The following is a 15,526-nucleotide window of genomic DNA, read 5'->3' on the forward strand; positions in this document are numbered from 1 at the left end:
AGTTACTTGCCAAAGGTCAGTCACACAATAGATAGGGACAGTACTAGAATCAGATTTCTTCTAAATGCCTGGATATGAAAAAGCAATGAAATAGATTTATAACAGGACCTAGCAGGTGGCAAATTGTGGACGTATATTGGATCTATCGAGTTAGAATATAATTTCTACAGAGGTGTGATTTCTGTCAATCTTTGAAAGACAAGAAACAGAATGGTCGACTAGTTTTTGGTTCCTTGGGTAGAGCAAGTAAAAATAGAAGGATGTAGTAATCCATGGAGCAATTTGAAAAGCAGGATGAGCTGCCTTATGGCATATATAAAAATGACCTTCCCAGCAACATCTAAGACATTTTATTAACAGCAGTAATATAGATAAGAATGGTGATACTATAAGCAACAACAACGGCAGCTTCCTTTTACTGAATGTTTACCCTCTGTCCAGACATCATGTCAGGCATCTTAGGTACATGAGTTTAATTATTTCATCCTGTGACCTAGTATTACTGTGCCATTTTGTAGATGAGGAAACTAAATCTCAGATTGTTACTACCCTAGTTACAAAGGAAGTTGGCTATTGAATAAAAATTTGAATTCTAATTTTGTTTCCAAAGCTAGTGTTTTTCAAACTTGAATAATGAATAAGCCCTCCTTCTAAAGGTAAAATAATCTGCCCCATACCCCATATTGACTTATTTTTATTATATGACTACTTAACAAAGTATAAATATAGTATAAATATAAATTCCTTAAGCTCGTAGTGCTTATATAATTTTTTAAATAAAAAATATTATAGGTTAAAAATATAAGCAAAACTAAAAAAATATTATAGGTTAAATATAAGCAAAACTTTAAAGATCAATAAAATTCAAATTAAAGACATTAATTTAAAAGAGGAAGTGTTTTTCTTTTTTCTTTCTTGCTGGAATGAAAATATTGATTGCAAGATGAATTTGTAGCTAACTCCTCTAGCATAGTTCTTTTGACTTTGATATGCCTGTATTGCCATGTGCTTTGTGATAACTTGGTTCCCTGCCACTTGTCTTTATTTTGACTTCTTCAAAATGTCCCTTCAGACAATACTTTGTTGTACCATTTGACCTTCATTTGGTATAGTCCATTATTTATTGTTGATTCTACCTCTGTTTTCATTAGTTGTGATGAACTACTAACCCCTTGGTGCCAACTTGGTGGTTTGTGGTTCTGAAAGGTCATGTCAGTATGTATTTAGTTATAACATGATGGTCATCCAGGTAATGTAGAATATGTTTATGTTAATTATTTTTCAGGTTACTATCTAGAAGAACCTACAAAATTTAAGAAATTACAAACTGCAAATCATAACCAGGCCTCTGGTGTTTCCACTTAAAGACAAAATTACATTGCACTTTCTCTAAAAACACTATACCATAGAACTATCCGGTTTCTTCGGGGTAATAATAGAGACCCAGGAAAGCCTCTATCTGCACCTACTTTCAGTGCTACCTTCATTTAGGCCACCACTATTTTGCATCTCAATTTCTACCACAGCCCCTAGTTTTACCCCTACCAAACTATTCTTCACAGTGCATTCCATACTAGTGAGTTTTCTATAATACAAACTTTTAGGACTCAGCTTGGGAGTCATCTCTTTCTGAAACCTTTCCCCTACTGCTTCTCCTTACCTTCTGCTTTTTCGCTATCCTGACCCCTAGATTGAATTGGTTATCTTTCCTTTATTTCTCCTTTATAATTCCTTAATATCGAGGAAGCATATCTCTGTTACAGTGCTTAGTACATTGTGTTATAATCCTTAATTTTTTGGTTTTCCAAGTAGACTATTAGCTTCTTTAAAGTAGGTCCTACCTTGTGCATCTTCTAACTAGCACATTGTCTGAATGGAAAGAAAGTTCTGATGGTATAGCTGTGATCTTGAATCACTGGTCATTTGGGGTTTTTTGTTTGTTTGTTTTTTGATTATTTTAGAGAAAGTGCGAGCATGGGAGAGGGGCAGAGGGAGAGAGAGAGAGAGAGAGAGAGAAAGAGAGAGAGGGAGAATCTTAAGCAGGCTTTACACTTAGCACAGAGCCCAGCGTGGGACTTGATCCCATGATCCTGGGATCATGACCTGAGCCAAAATCAAGTGTCGAATGCTCAATCAACTAAGCCACCCAGGCACCCCCCAGTCAGTTGTTATTTTAAAAGTGAGTAGTCAAAAATAGGCAAGAGCGAAGAAGATATTTCTTCATCTTTCCTGTGCAAGTATGTAAAATTTATACAGGTTATCTGTTTAATGTAGTAGACTCCGTTAGCCTGTAAGCAACGTAATTTTAGAAGCAGTCTTTTCATAAAGCATTAAATGATGGCATCATCTTGCTTTCTCTTTGCTTTGTTTTTCAATGGTTAGGTGCTGTGATTGTCTCCACACCCCAGGACATTGCACTGATGGATGCACACAAGGGTGCTGAGATGTTTCGAAAAGTCCATGTGCCTGTAAGCATGTATAGCTTCACTGTTACGAGACACTCTTAACTGAAGAAGCAAGTCATTGAGAAATACAGCCCAAATTTTGATTTAGTTCTTTACAGAAATCTATATGAAAACCCTACTTTATGGTTACTTTAACAACACACATATAGGTGCAAATGTGTATGCACGTTATATTGGTCAAGAAAGATTCTAATTGCACTAAAATATTTTTAAGAAGTCTAAAACATCCTTCATGTATGAGTTTTGTGAATAAATACTACCTTTCCAAATACTGAAAGCTATTATTGACAAAAAAAAAAAAAAAAAAAAAAAAAAAAAAAAAAAAACCCACCTTAGTGTTTAGGCAGATACACTTGAATAGAGCTCTGGTGGGAAGACAGTTGAAAAAAGTGACTTTTTTCCTTGTTTCCAGTTTAACTCATACATAGCTCACTGTCTTCTAAAATGTATCTGAAGATTTTCTATATAATATGACAAATTAATATAATATTAAGCCAAAGAACTATTGAAATCAGGGTTAGAAGTGAATTTGTAAACAAACTGCATGCCATTGAGGGACTTAAATTCATATGAGAAGTATGCCGTGAATTTTCTAGCAGCCACATAGAGTTTTTATAAAACTGTCCATTTCCATGAGGTTAGAAAGAGCTTGAAGTTCAAGGGAAAGAGAGCTGAGACCAGAGAGGCATAAGTCTCTCCTAGGTTCTCAGAAAAAAGAAATCCTTTATATAATGAACACACTCTCATTACCTTTTCTTAAAAACCATAAATAGGGGCATCTGGGAGGCTCACTCAGTTAAGCATCCAGCTCTTGATGTCGGTTCAGGTCATGATCTCACAGTTTGTGAATTCGAGACCTGAACTGGGCTCTGCGCTGACACCTTGAAGCCTGCTTGGGATTCTCTCTCTACTCCTCCTTTGCTTGTGCTCTCTTTCTCTCAAAATAAATAAATTTAACCAAACAAAAAACATAAATAGGTTTTTTTCTCCAAGTGTGCATCAGTGTAAGCAAGTGGTCTTGTGCCAGAATACAGTTTAGAGCAAGCATTTGTGTACAAAGCCAACATGATGCCTCCATCTTGGCTATCAGATGGCCTTGATTAATTCAGGAGTAGATTTTAAATCTTACAGGACAGAGTTTTTTAGACTAGGTATAAGTAACACCTGCCCAAATAACTAAATATGAATACTTTAAAAAATATGTTTATTATTTATTTTTGAGAGAGAGAGAGCAAGAGCAGGGGGGGCGCAGAGAGAGAAAGAGAGAGAGGGAGAAAGAGAGAGAGAGGGAGAGGGAGGGAGAGAGAGAGAAGAGAGAGAAGAGAGAGAGAGAGAGAGAGAGAGAGAGAATCCCAAGCAGCTTCCACGCTGCCAGAACAGAGCCCAGTGCTGGGCTGGAACCCACAAAACTGAGAGATCATGACCTGAGCCGAAATCAGATGCTTATCTGACTGAGCCACCCAGGCTCCCCACTAAATAAGAATACTTACATGGGATTTTAAAAATATAAATCAGCAAAAAGTTAGAGGGCTATCAACCAAAAACTGAAAACGAGTTATCTGTAATCTTTCTAGCAGAAATTAGGTAACAGGGCCAGTGGTCTGTTACTGCCACTTCAACTAGGATAACAGTCATCCTATCAGCATGTAAGGGAATGCTTAACTTCTCATTCTGTAAGATAAGGGTAGAGACCTATGTACAGTCTACTCAAAAGCATCATGCAGTTCTTGAGGGAAAAGTCTTTTAAAAAGCTGAAACCAGCACTTTTTATTTCCCACCCTGTAAATTATCATTGCATACACCTATTTCAACTGATGCTGTTACTTGATGGGACTTCGGCTATGGGTGAGGTTTTACGTGCACTTTGCTAGTTGGATGTCTAATGACCAAATTGATGGGATCTAATGACAGATTCAGTGTATGTATCTGTTAGTCTTTTATGTTATTTTCACTTACCTGCAGCACTTGATATATATTGCCCTATAAGTAAAGAGGCAAACAATCTCAATTGTTCCAACAGATTTTCTCTAGACTCTGGAAGAAAGGGTGAGGCAGAGTCCTATGGAACATAACAGCGGGGAAGAGGGAAACACTAAGTCCAGGTTAGGCTATTGCTAGGTGGGTGCCACTGAAGAATAGAAGCAAGGAAATACAGTGAGGAAATATTTCACATGCAGGATCTTGGGCTGCAAAAAGCTCATAGGACTAGTGCAGAATTAGCTAGGGAGTGAAAGAGCTGTTTGTGATCAGAAAGTAAATGTTGCAGTTTATGTGTGCAGAGTTGGAACACTTCTGGGTAATGACAAGGTCCTAGATGTGGTTGGTCATGGGTGTGTGGGGCTGAAGTGGAATAGATGTAAAAGTCATCGGAACTGCATAATCCCAAGTTAGCTTTTATGACATCATCCTGTATCTTTATAATAGCCCTCTTTTTTTCACCCCTATGTTTCAATTATATGCCCTCTAAACAAGAGGGAAAAAATTTTAATGTTAATTTATTTATTTTTGGAGAGAGAGAGAGAGAGAGAGAGCGAACAGGGTGGGGGCAGAGAGAGTGGGAGAGAGAGAATCCCAAGCAGGTTCTGCATTGGCGGTGTGGAGCCCAATGTGGGACTGAAACTCATGAACTGTGAGATAACGACCTGAGCCAAAATCAGGAGTCAGATGCTTAACTGATTGAGCCACCCAGGCACCCCTAAACAAGAAAAATGTTTAAAGGAGGTAAAATATGTTAATCATCTCAGAACAAGGTGCTCAGTAATCTTTGCAAGTGAATGAGTGAGAACGTTGCAGCAATGAGCTCTGTAAACACTGGGACAACCATGGTGCAGCTACATTGTAAAGGGGATCCTGGTTATGTGTGGGATGTAGATTTGATGACCTCTGAGATACTTCTGGCATTTAAGAGCCTTGGAGTCTAAGTAATCATAAAGCATCTGAAATTAGAACGTGTTCCATAAATGCAAAGAAGAAATGTTATGCTTTGTTTATACCACTTTATTTCATTGTTGCCTGGTCTTTAGTCTTGCTTTCTGTTTTTTTCCCTTTTTGAAGTGCATTAGTTACCATGGAAACAATGATGTCATTGGAATTCATTGGTATGGACAGAGTTTAGTAATGTCTACAAGAACATTTTGAAGTTAATTTAAATGCTTTCTTAAAACTCAAGGCTTGGATAAGGGAAGGAGAAGAAGAAATGAACTATTAAATTCTCCGTTCTCTGCCTGAAATCATATCAACTCTGCCAAATCCTTGATTATTTCAGTGTTTGTAGGTAGACTGTTTTTTTTTAAACAATAAATTTTTTTCAGGGGCATCTCTGTGGCTCAGTTGGTTAAGCGTCTGTCTGACTCTTAATTTCGAATCCGGTCATGATCTCATGGGTTCAGCTCTGCACTAACAGCATGGAGCCTGCTTGGGATTCTCTCTCTCCCTCTCTCCCTCTCTCTCTGCCTTTCCCCTGAGCATGAGCACTCCCCACCCCTCCCTCTCCCTCTCTCACAACACACATGCATACACACACAAAACAAATAAATTAAAAAAAAATTTTTAACTTTACACATTTTTTTTTTCAACGTTTATTTATTTTTGGGACAGAGAGAGACAGAGCATGAACGGGGGAGGGGCAGAGAGAGGGAGACACAGAATCGGAAACAGGCTCCAGGCTCCGAGCCATCAGCCCAGAGCCTGACGCGGGGCTCGAACTCACGGACCGCGAGATCGTGACCTGGCTGAAGTCGGACGCTTAACCGACTGCGCCACCCAGGCGCCCCTAACTTTACACATTTTTAACAGTGAGTACTTTTTGCTTGTGACATTCTAACACATTTTTGTTGCTTCTTGTACAAGGGAGGTCCAGGCACCTCAGTTTAGAGTCCTTCCCTTACCATTTGAACTTTTAGAGTTACAGGGATTTCACTCTCCAGCCCTTCCTTCTTGGGCAGTCTCTTTACCAGCTCCTGAAAATTATATTAAAGTATGTTTCTTCTCTTACTCTTTCTATAGGTAATGAACCCTTAATTTTAATTCAGTAGATAGCTTATTCTACAAATATGTATTTACTCATATTGAATGCCTTCCATAAGCAAAGTACTGTGATAAGTTCCCTTGGTGATTTAAAAAAAAAAAAAGGATGAAGCCTTTTCTGTTAAGTTCCTTATGGTCTTGTGGACTAGCTCCATTATGGTGAAGGTGCCCTGAATTCTGAGGAGCATGAGAACACTTTCTTTGAGCTATTAAGTAGGGCTTTCATGGAAAAGTCATGATTTTTTCTATGCCCCTGTTATTTTGCATATCCTAGTCCCTTGCCTGATAAGCCATTGTTAGCTTGGGAACTCATATGCATGTTTCAAATTCTTGCTCAGGAAATTTACTTTCTCTGGAAAGCTTTTCCCAAATTCCCAGAAAAGGTTAATCTTTCTCTGAACTACTGTATCATATACCTAGTTTGACTCTTATCCCACTACAGTTTACCTGTCAGTCTCCACAGAAGAATGTGAGTTCCTGGAGGGCAAGAAAACATGCCTTAAATATTCTTAAATACTCAATTACCAAGTGTATGATAGGCCTAAGGTAAATACTTATATGGACATTTGACCTGGGATATAACGCCAGCCACAATCTGCTGTTGTCTTTATTCCTCAGCTCACAGGTCACTCTGCCTTGCATTCTCTCTGCTACAGTGAAACTGGTCATCTTCCATGTATTTTAGATTGCCACAAAGTTTCTTTCTTCATGGCCTTGAGCATGCTGTTTCTCCACATGAGAACCATTTTTTTTTTTAACTTACCCTCATTTTTTTTTTTAACTTAGTAGCTCCTTTTTATCCTTTGGTACTTAGATTAAATGGTTCTTTTTCTGGGAGACTGCCCTGTCCCTGTTAACTAGGTGAATTCTTTCTAGTGCATGATCTAGTAACACTCTATTTCTCCTTTTTAACTGTTTTCATAGTTGTCAGTACTTTCACATTTGTAGTGCCAGACTATAAGCTCTGAGTGAAGGGACTCCTTACCTCCCTCTGTGCCAAGAACATATTGTTGCTTACTAAATATATACAGATTAAATGAATGGAATAGGATTTTCATAGCTATCGTAAGGGACTGGAGGGACAGAAGTGAGTCTGAAAAGAATCAGGAAATCACAAGTTGTGTTCAGGGTTGTTCAGTTTCTCTATAGTTGAGGTAATGTTTGCCAGTGGTTATACTAGGCCCAGGTTTGGTAGAGCTTTAACAGCTGAGCTAAGGATTTAGTCTTTGTTCTTGAGATTTTTAGAGGAGTCCATAAAGAATGCGGGAAAGGAAATAATTAATTGATTTGAATGGAACTTTAAAAATACTTAATTTGGTGGAAATGAATAGAAAGGACAGGAGCCAGGAGAGTGTGGAGGCATGAAGGAAGCATTTGCAATGGTCAGAGTTACTCAAACTGCGGGTTGTAACCCACCAATGAGTCATGAAACCAATACTGTGAGGGATGAAACCAAAGGTTTCAATATCCGGGTTAATTGCTCTTAAAAAGAGAAAGTATTATTTCATAAAGATTTGGTCTCAGTTGTCAATACATAGAAGTGTACATTTGTATTGATAAACACTTAAAATATTTCTCTTATGGTAAGATAGTTTTAATAATTTGGAAAAACACCACTATAGGTGATAGGAAGTAAGGGTCTGATGTAGTATAACAGCATTGAAAATGGAAAGGGGAATAAATGTGGTGGACGTTTTGAAGGAAGAATTGCCAGGCGTGGCGATTGATTACATGAGGTAGGGTGGTTAGAAAAAAAAATGGCAGAAATCTAAGGGATTTTGAGAGTTAGGCTGCCATATTAATAAATCTACCAGGAGCTAGTTTTTTGCTCAAGATGACAGTGAGGTAGAAATAAGACATTAGATTCTCAGTCACAAATCCCTGCCCTTATTCTCTATGAGGGTTGTGATTTAAAACTGTTTGGCAAGGAAGAGACTGGTGGAGCAAATGATTTGGTGTTGGCCTTTTTAGTACTGTTCACATCACATGATGTATGTGACCATCCCTTCTCCTCACAGAAACAGATTTATTAATCTGTATATTTGTAGCCTCTTATACATAGATTGATATTTTTTAGCCCTGAGAGAGCTATATTCTTTAATAAGTATATAACTTCTTTTATGGTTACAAATTAAATTCCTTTAGAAATTTTATTATAATTTTTTTAGGCAATAGGGTACTACTTACAGTGGCATTTTTGCATAGTGGTAAAGAGAATAAGCTCAGGAATCTGAATGCTAGAGTTCAAATCCTAGGTCTGTCACTTTGTTGCTGTATGACCTCTGCAAGTTACTTAATTCAGAATATGAGAATTATAGTACCATTTCCCTCAGAGGATTGAGTAGAGAAATAAATGAGATAATGCGTGTAAAAAGCTTAGTACAGTGTTCGGCACAAGCTGAAACAACCAATAATGTAAATATAAAATGTCGATTAATGTTGCTTATTATAATTACTTTCAGAATGTTATCATGAAACAGATACATTTCATAGATATTTATGTATTTGGCCTATGTGTTTTGACTAGTCCTTTATTTTCTTTTTTTTTTTTAATTTTTTTTTTCAATGTTTATTTATTTTTGGGACAGAGAGAGACAGAGCATGAACGGGGGAGGGGCAGAGAGAGAGGGAGACACAGAATCAGAAACAGGCTCCAGGCTCTGAGCCATCAGCCCAGAGCCCGACGCAGGGCTCGAACTCACGGACCGCGAGATCGTGACCTGGCTGAAGTCGGACGCTTAACCGACTGCGCCACCCAGGCACCCCGAGTCCTTTATTTTCTAATAAGAATGTTAACAAATTTTTTACACCTTAGATGCATAGTGTCTTTGAGATTTCTTTATTCCTTGAGTACTTTAGTTGAGCCTAAACCATTCTTTTCATATAGATTAGTTGCTAAAGTTAGAGTCTAAAATTCTGTGTTAATTTAAATTTGCATTATTTAATACATGTTAATTGCTGTCACAGATAAACCTCAAAATATATAATGATGCAAATACAATAGAAGTTTATTTCTTGCTCATGTAACAGTACTCATAGATGAACAGGTGAGCAGGGTGGTCTTCTCCCAGGAACTCATTTAAGCTGCTGTAGCCTCTGCCATTTTCACATGTGAGTTCTAAACCCACCTTTGGGGCCATCCTCTTTTGAGCCAGCCAGGGGGGGAAATGGAACAGAGGTGTGTACATGGAGATTTTTATGGACCAGACATACATACATTTCTACTCACACTTCACTAAAAGTCATGTGATCATATGTCACATTTCTCAAGGAGCCCAAGAAAATTAGATTAGTTATGTGCCAATGAAGATGAGGCCATGGACTTTGGTCAAAGCTACCTGTCTCTGCTACAGATGACCTGGAAATAAAATACAGATTATAGCCTAATGCTGGTCACTGCACTTACCTTTTTTTCCCTTGTAAGTAGTCCTGAAAATTCTATAACTATTTCAGCCTTGAGAATATTTATTTATTTTAAAAAAGGGAGATAGGAATTTTGCTTTTCCTGTGGTTTACTTTTCTTGCTGATTAAAAACAAGAAATTCAAAGAAACCAAAAATACTAGTGTGGTGTGGAACTTTTAAATATTTATTTGAAAGGGTTAATGATTATATTTTCTTCTAAGAAAAATGAGGTGATCTTAGAACCTCAATTAGGTGATTTCCATCAATGTTTTCTTTCCATTTTCCACTGTTTTCCATTTTCATTACCACAGACCCTACACAATGTTCTCAACAATGAGGATCAAAGTTGTGGTTTATTATTTTTCTGGCAGAGTGGCCAGTTATGGTAGTAGGTTAATTGTTTGGACCTGGGGTTCCACACCTTCACCTGTGAATGTCTTCAAAACTCATGTATTCATGAAACACATGTTAGAGCTTTTTTTAGCATCTATCTTGTTTGTCTCTTAGACCCCAAAAGTCCAATTATATTTAATACCTCGAGCTGACCTGCCATAAAAAACAATTTAGAAATAGGCAGTCTTATGTGAAAATAGAGGCAAGTGACACATTTATTCTCTCCTTTCTTCCTTGAATATGTTTTCCTCTGTGATTATCAAATAGTCTCATTTGGTTCTCTGGGAAGTTTCATACCTTTGATGTATTTGAAGAATCTTTCATTATTGGCTGTAGAGGCTTTACAAAGTGCTGTTTGAATTCTTTCTAGGAACACACTAACTAGTTTGCACATGATGTATCACATGTGGCTTCCTTCTTCACAATTGGTTAATTTTTCCACTTTTAGAAGAGTGACTTTTCTTTTTTGGTAACCTTTATACAACTGGGTAGCAGTCTGCATCTTGACCATTATTACATCTCAGAGACCAAAGTTGTATGCTCATTTGTGTCTTCCCTTGGGATCTCTCACAAGTCCATGAATGTTTTTATTGAGAATGCTGTTCTATGTGATTTACATGAATTAAAGTAATAATAACTCTCACAACCCTGTGATACAGATAACATTTTTTTCTCTCATTTTGCAGATGTGGAAACTGTGGTAAGAAGATTAAATAACTCACATAAGGTTACCTGTCAGTTTAGTGGGCATCTGGGCTCCTATCCCAAACAGTATGCTTTCCAGAGCCCACATTTTTAACTGCTTTTTCTGTGGATTATCCAAAATTGAGTAATCCAAACTGTAGTAATATGGACATGGGAGAATACCACAAGCTTAGAAATTTCAGGGAGCAAGAGAGGTCTCCATTAAATTTGCTTACCATTGGGTTTCTGACTGTCTAGGTGGGCAAGTAAGGGCAGGAAATGGGTGGATTGATTAATGGGGAGGAGTCAAGAGAGGTATAATGAGGGTGTTTTTTGGGAAAGGGAATTCCATGACCAGGAGAAGAAAATGAAATCTAAGGTTGGATTGCAGCAGTGAGTGTGAAAATGGTTCAAATTAGGCCTTCCATTATAACTGTGCTCTTCATTACTATCCCTGTCTATATTGGCTCAGTATTGTTTCAGACCGCCTAGTTCCATGAACAAAATCCTCGAGTCCATTTACTTGTCATCTTGTTTATTGACTTCCATATACAAAGCAGTGACCCAGCTGGTTTGAATTTTGGCTGTGTTATTTACTAACTGTTTGACCTTGAGCAAGTAATTTAGCTTCAATGTTTTGTGACTGATCTCATAGGTTATAATGGCAGTTAAATGAGATTATATATGTAGTACTTAGCATAGACCTTAGTACATGGTACTATAAAGGGAGGCTCTGAATGTTATTGTTTTAGTAGTAGATTTTAGGGATCATTATTATAGAGATCATCATTTAATATAAACCCTCATTTTGGAATTCAAGATGTAGAGAAGTTGAGTTTGCACCTCATGGGCACACAGCTATTTAGTTGGTCCTGAGAAGAACATGAATTTCCCCATTCGTTGTTCTTTCCATGCCAGACTACTTCTGAAAAAGAAAACAAAAACATCCATGTCATTTTTAAAAATTATAATATTTGTACACTTGTTTCAAGGAATATGCTAAAACCTGGTTCAAGGCTAATGGAGAACTGAATCTAATCTATTTCAGTTATTTTTATTTATTTTCTATTTAACAGTTTCTCTTCCTCATTTTTTTCTTAAATCATATTTTGTAATCCTTGTGACAAATTCCAACCAGCAAGAATTTAACCTGATTGTAACCTTGAGAAATTGGATTACATAGTAGCCTGAAAATCTTGCTTGTTACTTACCTGAATCTGAATTTAAAATGCCAAGAAGAAATTAAAATTGAGGCCTTTTGAGCTTGCTTAATTCAATTCAGTTGGACACAAAAATCCAATATTTCAAAGCAATGTTGATATTTCAAGAGAGTCAATTTTTTTTAAGTTGATAAAAGAAGTACCCTTCTGAGCCAATGATGGATTGGAATAACGTAAAAATAACGTGTAAAAGGTTTGTGGTGGCTGATGTTAAGCAGACATGTGGCATTTACTTTCTTTCAGTAAAACTGGCTGAGGTAAAAAGAGATCGGGATCTTATACATTTTTTCTCTTTAAAATTTTTTTATTTGAGTATAGTTGACACAAAAAGTCATGTTATATTTTGATGAGACATTAAAAAATGATTGAGCATGCTTGCAGCTGCATTTTAATGGTATTATGTAAATTAAGCTATGGCAAAGCATCTGTTTTCTAATGTTTCTGCTATACAAAATAGCTCTATAATAAACAAACAGCCTAACAATACATGAAATATTCACACAATATAAGGCATTTTTGGGGGGGAGCAGGCAGTACAGAGTTGTCACATAGACATGAAATCTTTCCTTTTTAAGAAAAATTTTTATGACAAAATTGTAATTTGGATGTTCTAATGTCCTTTCTTATTATATTAGCTGCCCCTGTTCAAAACTCTTTGATTATGGAGGACTGCTTTTTTAAAACCTAGCATAGTGTTTTCTAATCTTTTTAACACTCCAGGCTTTCTTTTAAGTTTTCTTCCAACTAAGAATTGAAAAAGTTGTCTGTCACATACTTTGCATATCTTAATATGTTTTCTTTCTAATTAATCAAATAAATGTATGTGTGTGTTATCACAATCAGTTGATATAATTTCAACTAAAAGCAAAGAAACTTTACAGTTTATCTTTCTTATATAGTCTTAGAGGCAACTGTTTCATGTTTCTCCAATTTTTAAAAATATTCATAAATCACTGGCCCTCATAAATGTTTTTGTGCATCTTTAGGACCTTAAAGCAACATTAAATAGGAGAACTACCAAAATAAATTCTGTAGTCATGCTTCAATTGTCTACAACAGTACTTTCCAGCAGAAATGTAATGCAAGCCACAAATGTGATTTAAAAATGGTTAGTTGCCGTATATATATTTTTAATGTTTATTTATTTTTGAGAGTGAGAGAAAGCAGGAGCAGAGGAGGGGCAGAAAGAGAAAGGGAGACAGAGAATCTGAAGCAGGCTCCAAGCTGCCAGCATAGATCCCAACACAGGGCTCAAACCCACGAACCATGAGATTTTTGACCTGAGCCAAAGTTGGATGCTTTACCGCCTAAGCCACCCAGATGCCCCTTTAGTAGCCATATTTTAAAATGTAGGAAAACAAAACAAAACAAAACAGGTGACCTTAATTTTAATAACATACTTAACTCAGTATATTAAAAATATTATCATTTCAGTATGAAATCAGTATCAAAGTTGAGAATCAATCAACAAAGGAATTATATTTTCGGGGCGCCTGGGTGGCTCAGTCCGTTGAGCGTCTGACTTCGGTTCAGGTCATGATCTCTCGGTTTGTGAGTTCAAGCCCCGCGACAGGCTCCGTGCTGACAGCTCAGAGCCTGGAGCCTGCTTCAGATTCTGTATCTCTCTGTCTCTCGGCCCCTCCCATGCTCACACTCTGTCTCTCTCTTTCTCTCAATAATAAATGTTTAAAAAAAATTAAAAAAAAATACAAAGGAATTATATTTTAAAATACTAGGAATACTTACAATTCAATGAAAAACAACAACAACAACACATGATCAATAGAAAAAAAAAAGACAAGAATCCTGAACAGACATTTCACAGAGGAGAATATACAATGACCAATAAACATGTAAAATGTGCTCGGGGCGCCTAGATGGCTCAGTCGTTAAGCGTTCGACTTTGGCTTGGTTCATGATCTCGCAGTTCGTGCCCTGTGTCAGGCTCTGCGCTGACAGCTCAGAGCCTGGAGCCTGCTTTGGATTCTGTGTCTGCCTCTTTCTCTGCCTTCCCCTGTTCACACTCTGTCTCTCTCTCTCTCTCTCTCTCTCTCAAAAATAAATAAACATTGGAAAATTCTTAAAAAATATGCTCAACTTCATTAATAATTATGGCAACACAAATTAAAGCCACAGTGCAAAGGAGAGCTGGGCACAGCATCAGGAAGAAAGAGAGCAAACTGGAATACACGTACACTCTTGCTGGCGAAAGAAAGCTTTTACCAGCTCTAACCAAAGGAAAGTAGAGTGTGATGCCTAAGGCTTCACTGCCACCCCGGGTTTTCATTCCACTTTCAGGGAACTTTAACCAGGAGTCATATATATGAAGGAAGATTCTAGGAAATATAGTTCCTATTATAAACACATTGACAGTTTGAACAGTCCAGCACAATGGGCTCACCATACTTGCTAAAAGAAAGAAGACTGATGATACCATATGTTGGTGAAGCTGTGTCACACCTGGAATTCTCATACATTACTGGGAGGAGTGTAAATTGGTAGAACTTTATTGGAAAACCTGGCATTTTTTGCTGAAGTTAAACATGCGTAACCTAAATACTTAGCAAAAAAAAAAAAAAAAAGAGAAAAAGGGGGAGACATGTATAAAAACATTCATGGAAGCATTATTTATAATAGTTTCCCCAAAGTGGAACCCAAATTATAACACCATAAATTAGTTTTGCCTGTTTGCAAACTTTATGTAAATGGAATAATAAGTATATACTTTCATGTTGCTTATTTTGCTTAAACTTCATTATCATGTCGCATTCCATTGTGTGACTGTGCCACAATTTATTTGTCCATTTTACTGTTGATGGCCATTTGGTCATTTTCTATCTGGGAATAATTAGTGTTATTTGTGAATACTTTTGTACATGTGTTTTGTTGAATGTTAAGTTCACATTCCTGTTAATCTATAACTGAGAGCAGAATTACTATGCCATAGTGGAAACTAAACATATATCAATTATTTGGATTAACTGCCAGCTTTCCAAAATGGTCGTACCCGTTTACACTCAGGTGAAACTATGAGTTTTACTTGTTCTCCATCCTCATGGAGATTTGGTGTTGGTGGTTGTTACAGTCATATAGACATTCATCTATTCTAATCAGGTCTTAAAGCTTATATGCATGATATCTCATTGTGGTCCTAATTTGCATTTCTCTGATGATTAGTGAAGTTGAACCCTTTTTTCTCACATTTGTTGGTCTTTGCATATCCTCTTTTATGGAGTGCTGGTTAAGTCTTGCCCATTTTTTAATTTCTGACTTTTTCTTATTGATTTGTAGAGTTCTTTATATATTCCAGATAAAAGCCCTGTGTCATGGATGT

General features: G+C 36.9%; 1 protein-coding gene across 2 annotated transcripts in view; it reads left to right on the forward strand.

Annotated features, from left to right (window-relative positions):
- Nucleotides 1–15,526, forward strand: part of NUBPL (nucleotide binding protein like) — a 226,491-nt gene that overhangs the window by 195,229 nt on the left and 15,736 nt on the right. For both annotated transcript variants that reach the window (XM_030318898.2, XM_030318897.2), the window contains exon 8: nt 2,383–2,468. In XM_030318898.2, coding sequence (XP_030174758.1) covers nt 2,383–2,468 — 86 coding nt within the window. The remainder of the gene's footprint in view (nt 1–2,382; nt 2,469–15,526) is intronic.

This window comes from Lynx canadensis, chromosome B3 (genome assembly GCF_007474595.2).
Source record: "Lynx canadensis isolate LIC74 chromosome B3, mLynCan4.pri.v2, whole genome shotgun sequence".
Lineage (NCBI taxonomy): Eukaryota > Metazoa > Chordata > Mammalia > Carnivora > Felidae > Lynx > Lynx canadensis.